This window comes from Ciona robusta, chromosome 2, assembly GCF_009617815.1.
Source record: "Ciona robusta chromosome 2, ASM961781v2".
In the NCBI taxonomy this organism is placed as follows: domain Eukaryota; kingdom Metazoa; phylum Chordata; class Ascidiacea; order Phlebobranchia; family Cionidae; genus Ciona; species Ciona robusta.
In genome coordinates, this window is record NC_143236.1 from 7,721,650 (window position 1) to 7,738,189 (window position 16,540).

At 35.8% G+C, this 16,540-nt stretch overlaps 3 protein-coding genes across 4 annotated transcripts; 1 reads left to right on the plus strand and 2 right to left on the minus strand.

Annotated features, from left to right (window-relative positions):
- Positions 1 to 373: 373 nt before the first annotated feature.
- Positions 374 to 3,368, minus strand: LOC149740797 (sodium/potassium-transporting ATPase subunit beta-1-interacting protein 3-like). Its single transcript, XM_089873350.1, has 7 exons — positions 3,172 to 3,368; positions 2,813 to 2,950; positions 2,356 to 2,436; positions 1,779 to 1,943; positions 1,464 to 1,524; positions 1,116 to 1,209; positions 374 to 862 (listed from the first exon to the last, which is right to left on the minus strand). The coding sequence occupies exons 1-7, from the start codon at positions 3,226 to 3,228 to the stop codon at positions 832 to 834; spliced, it is 627 nt and encodes a 208-aa protein (XP_089729476.1). The 5' UTR covers positions 3,229 to 3,368; the 3' UTR covers positions 374 to 831.
- An 876-nt stretch (positions 3,369 to 4,244) lies between these two features.
- On the plus strand, positions 4,245 to 9,710 carry LOC149740798 (uncharacterized). 2 transcript variants are annotated; one of them, XM_089873346.1, is made up of 7 exons: positions 4,245 to 4,428; positions 5,994 to 6,078; positions 6,381 to 7,034; positions 7,405 to 7,528; positions 7,835 to 7,958; positions 8,370 to 8,554; positions 9,139 to 9,710. In XM_089873346.1, the coding sequence occupies exons 1-7, from the start codon at positions 4,328 to 4,330 to the stop codon at positions 9,312 to 9,314; spliced, it is 1,449 nt and encodes a 482-aa protein (XP_089729472.1). In that variant the 5' UTR covers positions 4,245 to 4,327; the 3' UTR covers positions 9,315 to 9,710. The 2 variants fall into 2 exon arrangements, with proteins under 2 accessions (XP_089729472.1, XP_089729473.1); XM_089873347.1 differs by having other exon boundaries at positions 7,408 to 7,528.
- LOC149740799 (uncharacterized) lies at positions 8,685 to 14,600 on the minus strand. Its single transcript, XM_089873348.1, has 7 exons — positions 13,496 to 14,600; positions 12,987 to 13,159; positions 11,962 to 12,132; positions 11,008 to 11,136; positions 10,670 to 10,790; positions 9,974 to 10,134; positions 8,685 to 9,659 (listed from the first exon to the last, which is right to left on the minus strand). Exons 1-7 carry the CDS (start codon positions 13,586 to 13,588, stop codon positions 9,506 to 9,508), a joined length of 1,002 nt encoding a protein of 333 aa, XP_089729474.1. The 5' UTR covers positions 13,589 to 14,600; the 3' UTR covers positions 8,685 to 9,505.
- Between the last annotated feature and the right edge of the window lie 1,940 nt (positions 14,601 to 16,540).

The following is a 16,540-nucleotide window of genomic DNA, read 5'->3' on the forward strand; positions in this document are numbered from 1 at the left end:
GCATATTGCTTGCGTTATTCTAGCTGAAGTTTTGGGTTAAGATAGCTAAATTAAGACGTTCGCATAAGCATATTGGTTCTTAGTCGGTATAACACGGGTGGTGTTGTGTATCATACACCTCGTGCACAACAAGATATTAAGACATCCAGCAATTGCCGTAAACTGTATGGCCCAAAGACACATACCCCCACAACGGTAGCAGCGGCGAGCCTTGGATCAATTACCTCGGCGTTAGCGGAAGACACACTGATCATTACACCACAGTGCCGGACACCGATCATTACACCACAGTGCCGGACATAACTATGCACTGCAATCCTGACCCTTTTATCTAAAACCTTAGAATTACAATCAAACTACGCAATAAAGCAAATCAAATGAAATTGTGTTTATTTGTGCACGGAATTCGATTACAAATGAAAGTATAAAAAATAACAAAATACTTGTTTACTACAATGACCAAACATAGCTTTGACATGACCAATAACTCGAACACAATGAATAGGTAATAATACTTGATAGTAAACAAAGTCACAAGGGGTAATTCAAATGTACCAAAGTTCACATTGAAAAGTAGGCACCGCTAGAAAGTAACAAATATATAAAGGCACTTAGTATTGTACCGTATACAGAACATAATTCTCACAATGGGAAACAATTATTTGAAAATGAAACACAATTTTTCGGCACTTCATTAAACAAAATCGAAAATACTGAAAAAGTAAAAAGAAACAAATAGACATCAACTTGAGTTACTGCGATGATGTGAATCTCAACGTGAAGATGTGCAACAAATGAGGTGTGTTCATATGATTGTGATTAGTGAGTCTATCATACAGTTGATGAAGTATTCAAAGTTGACCTGAAAGGATTTAAAACACTCTAGTTTAGAATATTGTTGTTGTTGTTGAACATAATACTTTTTCTATTTTACTTCTTTTTTTAACAGTTCATCTGGTATAAAAACATAGTGTATTTCTGATTTTTTGTCCGCCATCCAGCAAGACTTCACCAGAGGAATAATATATCTTCGCATGTGATGAGATTTCAGCAAGATATATGGACCCATACAGCAGACGAATCATTGGTGTCAAAAAAAACACTGACTAACTTACCCTACTAGGGGTTGAACAACCTTTTGATTTGAATTCACATCTGATTTTCTTGCTTTGTTGTCGATAGTGCTACGATAACCAACTTGGTAATCAACTGTGGATAAAAAAACAGATTTATTTGTCTGTAGAGTAGAGTGTATAGTCACCCCTTTTATCTAAAACGATATTTTTTTTGTTTTATCAATAAGCTAGTTTTAACAACTGTTGTTTTACTGTTACTACCCGTTTTTTTCGCATTTGTAAACTCTCAAGCTCTTCATTATCATGACCAAACGGCGAACAGACAAAATAAGTTTCATTTATTTGTTGAGCAGCTAAAGTAGCAAATAATTAGTGATTCAAACTTACACGTCCTTTCATCCTCTTTCATTATCCCAACAGAGTAACTTGCAAAACTGAATCCAATCACCTATATATGACAGCAAAGTTACTTAGCAAGCATTTACAACAAAGGTTACAATAAAATAGCAGAGACAAAAATGCCGAAGAGAACAATGTAGACTGTTTGAAATTGAATGGCAACTGATTTTAAATCTGTTCTTAAGTAACTTGACTACACTAATAGGTAAAAAAAATGATGCTGTTTTTACGTTTTTTTATTACTGTCTTTTGTTCTATACAAGGTAGCCATAACATTAATATATACATAACAACTTGACTTACTGCAAGAAGTAGCTGAACACCCGATTGTAGAATCTCAATATATTCGAACCGATATATACAGAACTTATCTTTTGAGACTGCCTCTGCTGCACAGCCAACTGGGTGGGTTTTGAACCAGGTGTAGTTGTCATTCAAACCCAAGTTTAAACTTACCATATATTCTGCCTGAAATAAATACCAATGTGTTAGTTTTCCTCTGCATGGACGACAAACCTACCTTGGATTTAGTTCACAGGATTAATCAGTGAACATTATAATCAATAAATTAGACTTGTTTGTTTCACTGGATTGTGGGTTTAGTTATCCCTGCCTTTCCTAACACAAAAATTTAATGCCTGTGTTCATGTATTATGACAAGGAGCCGAAATAAATATCTTTTATTATACAATTGGTTGGACTTGATTTTTGTCTGTATGTTTTCGTAGCAGACTTTACAGTATTTCTTTACATAAGGATCGTTCAACTCTATTAGCATCAGGGTCAGATTCACTCAGAATTTATTATAGTCATAAAACCAGGAGATTCATGCCGAAGATCAAATATACCTAGGAGATTTATGTAAACAATAATTACCTACCAAGCTTAAGTTCCCAACCCCAAAGTAAAGCAGGATAATGTAAAGATTCCAACCCAACCAAATAAGGGACCATGCAGCATACTGTGGGAAATAATTTAAACTGTGAATATTTTTCAAAACATTTTACACCAAAACATTCGCACATAAATTGACAATGTATATTTTTAGGTTAACCTATAAAGAACTTTATTTTTAAACTTGTGTTGATATAATACATAGGGCAGTTGTGCAACTTATAAGTGTACCATATGTTTGAAGTCACCACAAATTCTGCACAATTTAGCTTTACTTGGCACTAGTAAAGAATCCTTCGGTACGTCACAGAATAGGCTGGTGGAAAGTGTTAGTGGTTGGTAGCTTGAAATTATTACTTACAGAGTTATATTGGGTTAGGCAGATAACATAGGAAGAGGATTCTTCAGTAGCAACGTTTGCTTTGGTATTTAGTTCAACTTACCACAGCTATAATTCTTCGTTTCTGCCGGTACGCCCCGAAAAGTCCAATAATCCCTCCAGCAATTTGACAAAAGTTCACCACAATCGCTCCCCATTGTAAAGCAAGGAAATCAAACGTTTGGCGAACAGAAATGGTCAACTAAAAGTAAGAAATGTGAAAAATATTATATAAAGTGGGACATTATTATTGTGATCATATGCTAAATGATGCCAATATTTATAAAAAGGAAGTTTACAGAAACATTGTAACAGTAAAAAGAAACATTGTAACAGTAAAAAGAAACATTGTAACAGTAAAAAAACAGCGAATGTAAAGGACAAGATTATATACAGCACTTAACACTTTTATGAATTACTTACCAACTGAATAACACATATAGTGATTAAACTACAGGCGGCAGAGGCATGGCATCCCATAACGGCAAGTAATATTCGTAGTTGTAAAATCCTTGATCACACTTTCTCCGTTTGCATCAACAGTCTCTCTGAATGGTGTAAGAACTGCGACGTTACCCTGCCATTCAGTGATAGTGGCCGCCGAAATGGTTTTTCGACCAATTACCAATATACAAATCCCTAAAGTTTGCCTTTTTTTGTTATTTTTTACTGTTATAAATTATTTTCTTTGTTTTCAAATATTTTGTTGTGAAATAAGAGTAATAATTGTCTATTGGATCTACGGCTCCCCAAATCGTTTCTATATTTTCAGGTTTCTATGTTATGAAGAAAAGGGAGATCCCCGTAAATAATTTTGTATTTGTAAAATGTGTATAAGATTTACATGGAGCTATACAGAGAAGACGGAAAAATTTTTCCGCTAGGAGGCGATGACAAATTCGTTTCTCTATTTTATGGGGAGCAGTTAGTTTCACGGTTTATACACATAAGATATAAACCCCTAACCCCTAACACTAACCCCTAACCCCTAACCACTAACCCCTAACCCCTAACACTAACCCCTAACCCCTAACCCCTAACCCCTAACCCCTAACCCCTAACCCCTAACCCTTAACACTAACCCCTAACACTAACCCCTAACTCCTAACCCCTAACACCTAACACTAACCCCTAACCCCAAACTCGTCAAACAAAAAAAACTTGAAAAAAAATATAAAAAAAGTATTCCACTGTGCGGGACTCGAACCCGGTAAAAATGAAACAAAGAGAGTTTACGACCGCACACAAACCGCTACACCACAGACTCGACAACAGTAAACACAACGAAAGAGCGTATATAACCGACCTAATGTGGGAAATATGTTCTTACTAGTGTTTTATGTATTTAGAAAGGTATTTTTATTATTTAATTAATTTGTTTTACACTTATTAACACTTTGTAGTGCTGTTTTGTTCGTTTTTCCGTATTTTTTAATTTAAATAATTACCGCCTCTAGCGGAAAACATTTTCCGTCTTCTTTGTATAGTCCCATGTATAAGATTTACATTAATTGTTTTGTTATATATTTCTTGATTTTAGTTCATATTACTGATTACAGATATTGTAGACACAACCAAGATGTCTTCTTTAAGCAAAGAAGAATATTTAAAACGGTATTTGTCGCCGGCAGACGCAGGAGAAAAGCCCAAGAAAAAGAGAAAGAAAAAAGTGAAAACCATGTGAGTTTCATTGAATAAATACCCTTTATTTGATTTTATATAACTTAGAACTGTTGTTGTCAAGTGTAATATAAATTTAAAACCGATCTTTCAGGATTTTTATTATTCCACTGAAGTTTCACTGTTCTGTTCTTTGTGTAACGTATTTCTTGTAGTGTAACGTATTCGTTGTTGTAACGTATATTCGTTGTTGTAAGGTATTCTTTGTTGTGTCTGTGTGCGGTTTGAGTTGCATCCGGGTTCTATATAGTCTGGAATCTGAATAACCTTAGTTTTCTCGGTCATTATATTTTGGACACGCTAGCGAGCGGTCCGTTGTAAACCGCTGCCTAGAATACCGCCATAATAAAAGCTCTGATTGTGACAAGTTTGTTACATTGGTGACCACAGAGGGATTTTGGACCGCTCGCTAGCGTGTCCAAAATATAATGACCGAGAAAACTAAGGTTATTCAGATTCCAGACTATATAGAACCCGGATGCAACTCAAACCGCACACAGACACAACAAAGAATACCTTACAACAACGAATATACGTTACAACAACGAATACGTTACACTACAAGAAATACGTTACACTACCCCCCTCCCTCAAAAAATGTTTTTCCGACCTCGGAAAGTAGATAAAAATAAGAAGGGAGCATACATAAAAAAAAAACAAAAAAATACACACGGGCATGGTACAGCATACACAATTAAGAGAAAAGTATGACGGCATTCAGCCGACCACATAGTCGTCGAGGCGTACTGGAGGTCGCCGAATCCGCCTAAATCGAGACAAGTTTGGTTGTGTCGCGTTTGCGACAATGGACGGCGTTTGTGCTGGCGCTTCGTTCATCGCGTCATGTAACTGTCCAAATTGCGATCCACGTGTCCAATCTGCCGGCATATACTCCGCTTCGTATGGTCGGAGATGATCAACATGTACCACACGCGAGGGGTGATCGGCCGATTTCTGTACCCGGTAAAGATTGTCTGACATTTTTTGGATCACCAGGAACGGTCCAACCCAGCCTTTTCCTAATTTCTTTTTTCCGTAGGGTGGATAGTAATACCATACCCAGGACCCGGACATAAACGATAGCGGTGCAGCGCTGCGGTCATAATTTCGCTTTTGTCGAACGGCAGCCTGGCGTAAACTCATACGAACTCGTGTGTACCCGTGTGAGGGGGGTAGTGTAACGTATTTCTTGTAGTGTAACGTATTCGTTGTTGTAACGTATATTCGTTGTTGTAAGGTATTCTTTGTTGTGTCTGTGTGCGGTTTGAGTTGCATCCGGGTTCTATATAGTCTGGAATCTGAATAACCTTAGTTTTCTCGGTCATTATATTTTGGACACGCTAGCGAGCGGTCCGTTGTAAACCGCTGCCTAGAATACCGCCATAATAAAAGCTCTGATTGTGACAAGTTTGTTACATTCCACTGAAGTTTCACTGTTCTGTTCTTTGCATACATTAACGAAACTCTGAATAAATCAATATAACTTGTTTTATTCTTGCTTGTCCAGAAAATGTTGGTCGTTATAAATTTTAATTGTGTCTTACTATTCTGTAACTATTTTCCAGCCAAGGAAAAGGATTCAAGATAGTTGATGATGATGCAATGTTGGAAGAACCAGTGGATAATGATGAGCTGGAAATGAAATTTCTGGTCAGTAGCATCAGCCTGCTAGCTTTGAACGTTTAAACATAGCTAATTATGTGTTGATTCAATTATTATTAAACAAGTAATAATATTATCATCCGTCAAGTAAAATAAAGTTTTTGGTTTCCTTATACAATAATTATACAAAGTATACTAATATGGTGAAAACATGTAAAAATTGTTTACATATTTAAAAAAAGTAATTTAAATAGGCCAGTAAAAAATAACTTATTTAGATATTCCCAGAATATTTTAATGGCATCTAAATAAGAAAACTTTTTTACATTTAAAACTTTGTAATTTTGCAGACAGAGGAGGAAAAACCAGTGATTGAAAACTTGGATGTGAGGACGGAAGAAGAGAAAGAACTTGATCGTTACCGAAGAAGTAAGATGTGGAAAGCCATGGGAGCTTCAGAGGAAGATGATGATGAAGATGGTGTTGTCAGTCTTGCTTCCGTTAAAAAGGAAAGAAAGAAAGAGAAGAAGAAGCGATATGATTCGGATAGTGATATAGACGTACCACGTAAGAAAGTTAATGAAAGTGACAGCGATCTTGATGTTCCACGGGGAAATACAATGAACAAAGTCAGACATGATTCGGACAGTGATTTAGATTTACCTCGTGGTGGGGATTCACGAAAGAAAAGTAATAGACACGATTCGGATAGCGATATTGATGTGCCTCGTAATAAAACTACAAGACAGCGAAGGGATAATGATGACAGTGACCTAGATCTGCCACGAAATGGCCGACGAAATAAAAATGATTCCGATAGCGACCTTGAGGTTACTAGAAGGACTAAATCAAGTCGTGACAATAATGATCAACGAAGTAAAAGAAACAATGAAGCATCGAAGAAACATTCAAAACACTCACGATCACGACACGACAGCGATTCAGATATAAGTGTGGAGAGAAACACACGACACAACAATGAAAAATCTATCGACAAAAAGAAGGTATTTTCTAAACTCCTACCCCTGTTGTCCCAACCCGAAGGCATTTACCTTTTTTTAGATTTTTTGGTTAAGATTCTATAAATCAATTGGTATTCCTCTAAGTGATTGCTGGACGGAATACTGTTATTATAAATCATTTTGTATCTTTTGCTTGTTGACGTACCAGATATTCCATATTATTTAACATTTTTATAAATGATTTTATAACGAAACATCGGAACATGACTATATGCAGTCATAGGCCGCATTAATCAATGAAGTTCACTATTTTTTTCAACTAAGATTATGTCGGTATTTTAGCAATGTCACCCCAGATTTAGGGCAAAATTAAAAGTTTTGTTTATATGTGCATTAATTTTAATTTTTATAGAAGGGTATGATTGGTGGGGGAGCTGGTGGTCTTACAAGTGTAACTGATCTTCGTAAAGAAATGGAGGAAAGAAAGAAACAAGAATCTGAGCTCGACAAACTTGCTACTGAATATAAAAACGCAAGTATGTGACAAAATCTTAAACTGTTGATGTTAATATGTCTCTTCTATATTAATATTCTAATTTTATCACTTTATATAACCTTACTACATATCATATGGGGTTACTAGGGGTCACTTGGGGTTACAAGGGGTCATATGTTACACAGGGTCAGGGTTACTTTATTAAAGCTTCCAGTTTCCATGTAGAGTAACTGTAGCGGGAATTATTATTTTTTAGCATTTTTTTTTTTTAATTTTAAGGTAGATAATTTTTTACCACTTCAGTATCCATTAGGTAATGTGTTTATTTTAAAGAATTTTTTTTTAGAGGCTGTTTATCGAGAGAAGGGCACTGGTAAACGTATCGACAAAGAGAAAGAACAAAAAGAAAAAGACGAGAAGGCGGAAAAGAGGAGACAAAAAGAAGAAAAATATAGCAGATGGGGTGGCGGGTAAGATGTAGTTAGGAAATTTTTTTTTAACTTACTGTTTAAGTAACTGTTGAAATAACACTAATATGATCCCAATGAAGAAAGACAAGCAATTTACACAGAAATTTTAGCTGACAATGTTGAAATGTACTTACAGGGTGTATTTAACTTTCTGCACCCGGTGCAACTATGAGGTGTAAGTGACACCCATAGTTTTAACTTTCAATCATCAGTTTATGCAAAATAACACTTTTTGGAGGTCTGCTAGTGTGGGGTAAGATACTGCTATGTATAGACACCTAACAGCAAGTTAAAATCTGGTTAAAATGGAAATCTAACATTCTAAAACCTATGATGTGACTGCTGTTTCAAAGTCACTCTGGACACACATAACATTACTTCTGCCTCTGCATAACCATCTACTTGTTTTAGGGTGAAGCAAGCTGAGTTGAAAGCATCGGCTGTCGCCGACACGATCCATGAGTCCAACAAACCTCTCGCTCGTTACAACGATGACGAAGATCTTGAAACGATGCGTCGAGCTGAGATGCGAGCCGAGGACCCCATGGCCGAGTACTTTGCTCGGAAGAAGAAAAAAGAATCCGGGAATAAACCAGGTCAGTTTTCACTATCAGTACAAATCCTGAATTTTTGGTGTAATGTGCCAATCCTGGCTTAAATCCTAGGACCCATAGTGGGCCATCCTGTGGGACCTCACTCACATAACATAGAATAAAATAATGTGTATGCAACTTTGTGGGTGATTTTTATTCTAAGAGAACAACGGTGTACAAATGTGTAAGAAGTACAACGAGTTTAACTACCTTGCTATAAATACTTATGTTGTAACGACTTATGTGTTTTTCTGTTAATTCTATTCCTAAAACATAACATTTTTTCCCTTCTGTTTCAATCACAATGGTGATATCGAATTAAAAATAGTGTAGAGATTATAATTAACAGCTAAACGACATTCCTTATAAGGATAAATAAATTTATACTTAATAAGTATGTAACTGTGTGGCAAGATTGATTCTGTTAGGTAAGCACATAATGTCCCATATTTCCTAAAAAACGACAGTCGATATAACACGGGTGTTTCATACACCCCATTACTTTGTGGGTGATTGTTTTTTTACTGAACGTTTCCCATCTTACTGTATTATATATGTAACTCAATCATTACTATACGTCACTTCAGATCTCCCTAAATACCGAGGACCCGCGCCCGCCCCCAACAGATTTAACATCATGCCAGGTTATAGATGGGACGGCCTGGATAGGTCAAACGGCTTTGAAAAGAAATATTATGAAAATATCTCCAACAAACAAGCGCTAAAAGACGAGTTTTATAAATGGAGCGTGGGTGACATGTGATGGAAAGTCAGAAATATCCTTGGCTATGTACTTCCTCTGAATTATGCATGTGTTGTACAATCATGGCGTTATCAAAACAACTGTCGTTGTTTTTAGAAGAATTCCTTGTTAAGAAGTCCAACCGAACATGAATGTCTGCATCTCAGCTATTGTTTGCTTGCCCACAGTGATGTCATAGTGGTCCTTTGTCGTCATAATTGCTTCCACCAAGCACAAGGAGTGTCTTTCCAAACGTTAATCATCTTAGAAAGTTTGTTTGGCAAATTCTTCTGGCAAAATTTGAGATCCACGTTTATTCTTTTCAGCGATTGACTTCTCCCAAGTTTGCTTGATATGTGGATTCCCCTAAAAAATTTTAAAACCTCATAAAATTAATAAATCTATTCTAACACGGCATCCAAGGACCAAGATCAGAGTAATTAAAACAGCGAAGAAAAGGGAATTACTGTTTCTGGTTTAATATTCAACTAAGATAAAAATCGGAACCCGGTGTTTCGGAATAAGTAACAGACAAAAAAGTCCAGCAAATTGTATAACATAAAAGATATATGTATTTCGCCTAAATGGCGTTGTCAGTTTGTTATTCAAATGGAATCTTAGAATAAAAGTCATAATACAAAATATGGGGAAAAGGACCAGTTGCTAAGTGTATTTCCTACCTGTTTCCATATATACTCAGTACTTGCAGATTTTCAAGGGTGTTTAATGTAGCCGAGATATGGGAAATTTGATTTTGTTCTACAGCAATAAACATAAGCTGTGGTAAACAACGCAAGGAATGCGGCAGCTCGGTCAAATTACAATTTCTCATCAGTAAAACCTGGGAACATTGTTTTGTTGAGTAGAAATGAATGTAAACTTACTATATTGCGTGGCCGGAACGACCTATGAGTTACCACATATGGAATTTATTTATCTTCGTGTAGCCGGAAAACGACAACAGTCGTTACAAGACGGATGTTTTGTTTCACACATCTCATGTCAGCTTAAAAATTACCAGTATCACGTATGTAACTTTGTAGACATTTTTTGTATGGCCGACAATTTAGACAGCTCTTTAGTGACTACATGGTAGATTGAAGAAACTGCAGTTAATGTCTCGCTCAAGTACACGTATACGTTCACAATGGTAGCAGCGACAAGCCTTGAACCTTGTGGCCCAGGGGATATAACTTCGACGCTTCCATCACTGTGTATCCAAAGACAAAATAAAAAGATTTTTCCCAAAAAATAATCACTTACAAATTTACATACGTGGTAAAGGTGCATAAAACGGAACATGTTATAACAACTGTCATTTTCGGCCGCGCGATGACATTCAGTTCCTAATCAAGAGTCTATCGATTTTAACTTACTTGTAGTTTATCTAAAGGCGACAAATCAGTTATCGGTTCTAGTAAAGGGTTATCGTCTAGCACCAACACCCTCAATCGTTTTAATTCGAACAATTCATTTGGCAAAATTTCAATATTGCAACTAGAAAACACATTTTTAGTTTAAATATTGTAAAATACAGCAAGAATGGGTTTACTGTGTGGTAAACTGAGCTATTATGTTATGTAGTTTTCCGACGGCATGCAGATATTTTAGTATGGTGGGGTAACATGGAACATGTTTTCACTTTAACACTATCAAAATATTTGGATATTATGTGCTAAAGGTGTCCCGTCTTTTCCCACTCTATAATACATACCTGCCGATGTTAAGATGCTGTAGCTTTGATAATCGACCAAGATCCGAGAAATCAGCCAAGTAAGGATTATTGTAAACCTCCAGCGCACGTAGTTGAATGTATTCCAGCATGTCGGATGGAAAGCTAAGACTGAAAATATTTTCAATTTAATCTGAAAGTTTCGATGCAAAATTTTATCGTTTTTTTATCCTCACGTGATGGGAATACTTTTCAGGTTATAACATAAGTGTTATGTCGCGTACTATATTAGGGCTATGGGGTATGATGGATATTTTCTAATCATGTTTTTTTAACAATGCTGTATAAGAGTCGTGAGAATACGGTTATATAGTTCTGTAAATATTCTTTGTTTACTATCAATTAAGACTGTAATATAGAGAATGCAAAAATGAACTATTAACCCGATTTACTAGATATAGTATAGTACGCTTAATATCTATACTTAAGTTGTCAAGTTTGAAACGTATTTTTGTGTGTGAACGTAAATATGCGCATCGGGCACTTCTGGTTTCGAACTTTTACCGTCAAGGATAATGTCTGTAACGAGTCAGGTACATCGGTGTCAAGTTTTCTTTATTTATAAATATTAACCGCTGGCGTTTTATATTTACCGAATTTCGATCTTCCTAAATAACTTGACGAGCCGTGATTTTCGTTCCTCATTAACTGGTGTCAGGAACAGAATCATGAAAGAGTTTCCTTGTCAGGCAAGACCACGGTTTATTAAACACAAACCGTGTCACAGACTGTATTCAGTGCACCGGTGTCGTAAAAAATGTTCCGGCATGATATTTGGTCCGACCTTTAGCGCATATATGTATGTGTATATTGGCGCGTTGCGGGCAAATACGCAATAATTGCAACCGGACCATATTTTACCGTATACTCGGAACAAAAATCTTGGAAACTTTCTTTAATCAAATCTTCTGATCTTAGGTGTTGTTTTTTTTTCACCTTGTAAGTTGGCAGTTCTTCATCGCTGCCACTCTCAAGAGAGGGATTTTCCCCAGAAACTTGACGTCATCTAGCCGTTCATTCCCATCAAGCCTTACTGCTTGTAGTAATTCCAAACGAGTCGCATTTTCTGGCACATTCTCTAGTTTTGATTTTCTTAAATCCAGTGTCCTAAATTTCGAAAACAGTTTTAACGCCTTGGTAAAGAAGAATTAATATCTGTCATTCGCCATTCGCCGTGGCAGCCGAGTGGTCGGTATTCTTGTATAAGACATTTTATGAAAAATGCGCCGAACAGAGGTTCCTATATTGGTTGTCTAAATTATCAGCTATACAGTACAACAACCAAAAAGAAAAAAAAGTCTTAAATTAATCATTTACAAAGTTACATACATGGTAACTCGTAAGCTGGCACGAGATGAATGTACCAGAACACACGTCCCCTAACGACCATCGTTGTCCCCCGAATAAATAAGTTACATTCATTCGGCATTCATTCTAATGCATTGAATTTTGACTGCACAAAAATTTATCGTCCCCGCATTCCTCTCACCACACATCCACGCCTTAATAACAACGGTGCGGAATATTACGGATTAAAAATCGATTATTGCAACGAAATGAAACCACAAACAGTTTCCCACGAGGGAGGATACGTGACCAATATACGATAAATCATATCATACTGTTTGCTTAATATAATGAAGATAAATTCGTAATTTTAGATATGATTTAACAAACAAATATAGAATTATTCATCCACGCGCGGCCAAAAAAAACGACGGTCGTTATGACATGGATGTTTTGTTTCATTCACCGCATGCCCGCTTACAAGTAACCACGTATATGTAACTTTGTGGGTAATTATTTTTGGGACCATTTTTTAATTTATGGGATAATTTATGGTTTAAGCAATTTTCGCTATGTCTCTTGCGCAAGTACACGTACATAACACTATTTCGAAAATACAATAGTAATCCCAGACGATTTAAATATTCTAACCTATGACGCGAGACTTTACTTACTGATACGTGAACTTGGTATCCGGCGAAATGACCCACGTTCTCTTTGACATGAGCGACCGCAAAACTTTCAAGGTGAACCTCATTTTAACCGAGTGACGTACATCGTCTTGCCGTTTGCATTCTGCGGTAAGTGAGCGAGCGGGAGACGGGGAGAGGTGAGATCCCGACGTAACCTAAAACGGCGCATATAACGGTTTAAGTTACTTTTGGATTTATATTACTGTGGGGTAAGATGGATACATATAATATCCCATTTTGAAAAAAAGGTCCACCTTACTCGAACATAAAATACCCTAAATCCATTTTTAAAAGAAATATAGTAATTTGTTTATATTAAAGCATTACTTTTTTTCATTTTTTCTTTGGCCACGACAACGAAAAAGATCGTATTATTTAAAAAAAATTGAGTTTGCCAGAAAAGCGACAGTCGTTAACCTCGCACACTATAAACACGTGTGTGAAAAACGCCGAGTTAAAGCTTGGCTGTTAAAGTCATCTGTTAAACCTACCTGTAAATTTTCACTTATGCACTGCTGACAGGCAGAGTTGAATTTCGTCCCAGATTTTGTAGATTGGCGATCGACTTCTTTTAACAACGTCATTTAGAACAATACAAGTAATTCTCAGCCTACAGATCTGTCATCACTAACACTTACATTGGTTCACGCCTCTTAACAGTCAAGTACCTCACTTATCGCTCAATCCCTGAAGCGTAAAAACAAAATCGTCTCTTTCATTATTTCTTTCATGTATAAAATACCCTTCGCCATCTGCGTGCAAAAGCATAACCACAACAAGCCATAATGTTTCCGAAACTCTCACCGAAAAGCGGCCGCCTCACACCCGAGTGTGGGCTCGAGTTACTCATATTTGATGTGAACATGATATACCAGCAACTGTAATACCTTCTATATTTAATGAGACTCTTCGCCCGTGTATGTCAAACACAAGATTAAATCAAAACCGTTCAATAATTAATGCGTCAGATTTACAAGGCAATAGTTAACGTTTTGGCCAATACACGTTGTCAGCAATGAATCAGCAGTTCTGTGCCCCACTGACCTTTTGCACATATTCCTTCAGTCATTGTTCCAGCCATCCTTTATTGGCATACGGTCCAATTTACAGTTAATAATGAAAATTTGCATTTATAGTAGGCCGAAGTAAGATGGTTAATAAACTTCTACACGCATTCCCAGAGTCATTGTTTCCCAGCGAAGTCCATTTTAGATTGACACGATGCTTTTTTCGATTCACATATTATGAAATTTTACATTTATCAGGTTGGGGTAAGACGGTCCATTTTTTTATTTTTTTATCATCCTATTTGGTAGCAAACAAAGATATTTGACCGATTATGTAACCGGTTTCTCACATGTATAAAATACGATTAGGAAATATTATATACAAACAGTATCCATCTTACGCAACAGTACTATACATACATACGAACTTACCAACTCGTTTAAAATCATAAACCGTACTGTATATACAACACACAGCGTGTTTAATATATAGGTACATAGAGCGCATTATGGCCAAGGGCAACAAATTTATAATTTGTACTTTAAAATTACCGCCATTAACAGTACCGTGTTGCTAAATGCCGCTTTTGTTCCGTATTATAATTTTACGTAATAGAATGCTCGTTAATTTGTATTTTCTCAGTGTACCACTGCGGTTTAAATCTTATAAGCTATAACGAAAAGAAGAAAAAACGACAACTCCTTAATCGTACCATATATGAACCACATATATTGTTATAGTAAACAAAAAACATTCCAAGAATTATAGAACCGTTTTCTCACGACTCCCATAGACCTTTGTTAATTGTTTAAAACACGATCAGGATGTTTGGATATTTTGTGCTAAAGTTGTCCCATCTCCCTCGTCCTATTATACCACAAAATGATATACGATAAAAAGTCATAAAACAGGCAATATCTAACTCAAGCTATATAGTCCTGATGCTTACTCAAATCTTAACCATCTACTAAAACAATCCACTTCGTCCTTTTAAAGCAATCAATGTAAATCTCACCACGTAGTAATTTAACCGTCAAGTAATCACCCGTTAGAGCGCAATCAATAATAGGGAACATGCGGAGAGCATCAAATTAAAATAAAAGCCGTTGTTGAAATGGCTGTTGTTACGGCACCTGGATTAGAAAAACACTTCATTAATTTAAGTAATTCGTCAATTTAACTAAACCTTTTATTTCATTTTTTAACTTAATTTATACCATTTTTTTCTTTTTTTAAAAAGTAATTTCACACTTTAATTAAACCGTTTTCTTTTATTTGTTTCTAGTTTAGGCCTTTTTTTTCTTAATTAGTTCCTTACTTTAATTTAACGTTTTTTTGTTTAAAATATTCACATTGTAAGTTTCTTTTTGTTGACACCATATTTATAGTTGGGTGGGGGAAGATGGGACGCGTGTTTATTTTCTCGTCCCAGTTGGTGGTAAACAAAAAAAAACATTCAAAGAATTATAAAAACGTGTTGGGGAGGGAGTGTGACACATTTAGCACATACTATCCAAATATCCTGATATTGTTTTAAACAATTAACAATGGTCCGTGGGAGTTGTGAAGATATGGTTTTATAACTCTTTGTATGTTCTTTGTATACCGCCAAATTTGATGAGAATACAGACTAAACAGAAGTCCGATCTTCCTTCACCCTATACTGTTCATATTGTTATAGATAGAGTAGCGTTATAAACTACTATTCCATATATTCATAATTGAGCTTGTTTTTATTTTTCTGATTACTCTTTTGCTTTTGCCTAAAAGAATTAGCTCTTTACGTTTAGATAAAACAAACAAATCTCTTCTTAACTTTTCAATGCTGTCAAAACATCTTTTCTGCTTGGCTATTCCACTTTTATTCTTTCCCACAAAACTTTAAACTGCTGTCTCGTAAAATATTCAATTATATTTCAAACCAATTCAAGCACATCGATAGCGGGTGAGCAATTTAAGTCTCTTATGTGATTGACTGTTATAACTGAACAAAACACCACGGAGCTGCATTTCATATATAAGACACGATTTCAATCTTTTGCATTTCGTTTCCCATATACGCGTCGCCTTCAACTCGTTTTTATATTTTTGAACATGCATAATTTAAAAGTGATTATTACTTCTCGATCGTTGGCCAAATTATGCAGAGAAAACACCCCGGCACTTGATAGCAATCATCAAGATAATAAATTAATTGAATTGAATTAGCCGCACATATTAGCAGTGAAGCCGCCAATCAAATATTTTGTAAAAGCAAAGATTTTTTTTATTTTCTGCCAAAAAAATATAAAACAACTAAAATATTAAATTGTTGGTAATGTTTCATTATCTTAACCATGTTATTATATGGTAATATATGAAGAAAAAGTTTAATGCTCATACCCACTAGAAAGAATGAAATAGTAAACATTTTTTGAAATGCAATCCGCATTAAATACATACTGCCCCATAATCTCCTTTATTAACCAGTGAGCTTAAAATACTGTTTTTACCCAACAATGATTTCAATTTCGTTTGAGTCTAATTTT

Coding starts and splice junctions, on each gene's coding strand:
- LOC149740797 (XM_089873350.1), bottom strand. CDS start 3,228: ATGGGATGCCATGCCTCTGCCGCCTGTAGTTTAATCACTATATGTGTT. Junction 2,437..2,812: donor AACGAAGAATTATAGCTGTG/GTAAGTTGAACT, acceptor TATTTCCCACAG/TATGCTGCATGGTCCCTTAT. Junction 1,210..1,463: donor GAAAGAGGATGAAAGGACGT/GTAAGTTTGAAT, acceptor TTTTATCCACAG/TTGATTACCAAGTTGGTTAT.
- LOC149740798 (XM_089873346.1), top strand. CDS start 4,328: ATGTCTTCTTTAAGCAAAGAAGAATATTTAAAACGGTATTTGTCGCCG. Junction 7,035..7,404: donor AATCTATCGACAAAAAGAAG/GTATTTTCTAAA, acceptor TAATTTTTATAG/AAGGGTATGATTGGTGGGGG. Junction 8,555..9,138: donor AGAATCCGGGAATAAACCAG/GTCAGTTTTCAC, acceptor ACGTCACTTCAG/ATCTCCCTAAATACCGAGGA.
- LOC149740799 (XM_089873348.1), bottom strand. CDS start 13,588: ATGACGTTGTTAAAAGAAGTCGATCGCCAATCTACAAAATCTGGGACG. Junction 12,133..12,986: donor GATACCAAGTTCACGTATCA/GTAAGTAAAGTC, acceptor TTCGAAATTTAG/GACACTGGATTTAAGAAAAT. Junction 9,660..9,973: donor CTGAGTATATATGGAAACAG/GTAGGAAATACA, acceptor AAAATTTTTTAG/GGGAATCCACATATCAAGCA.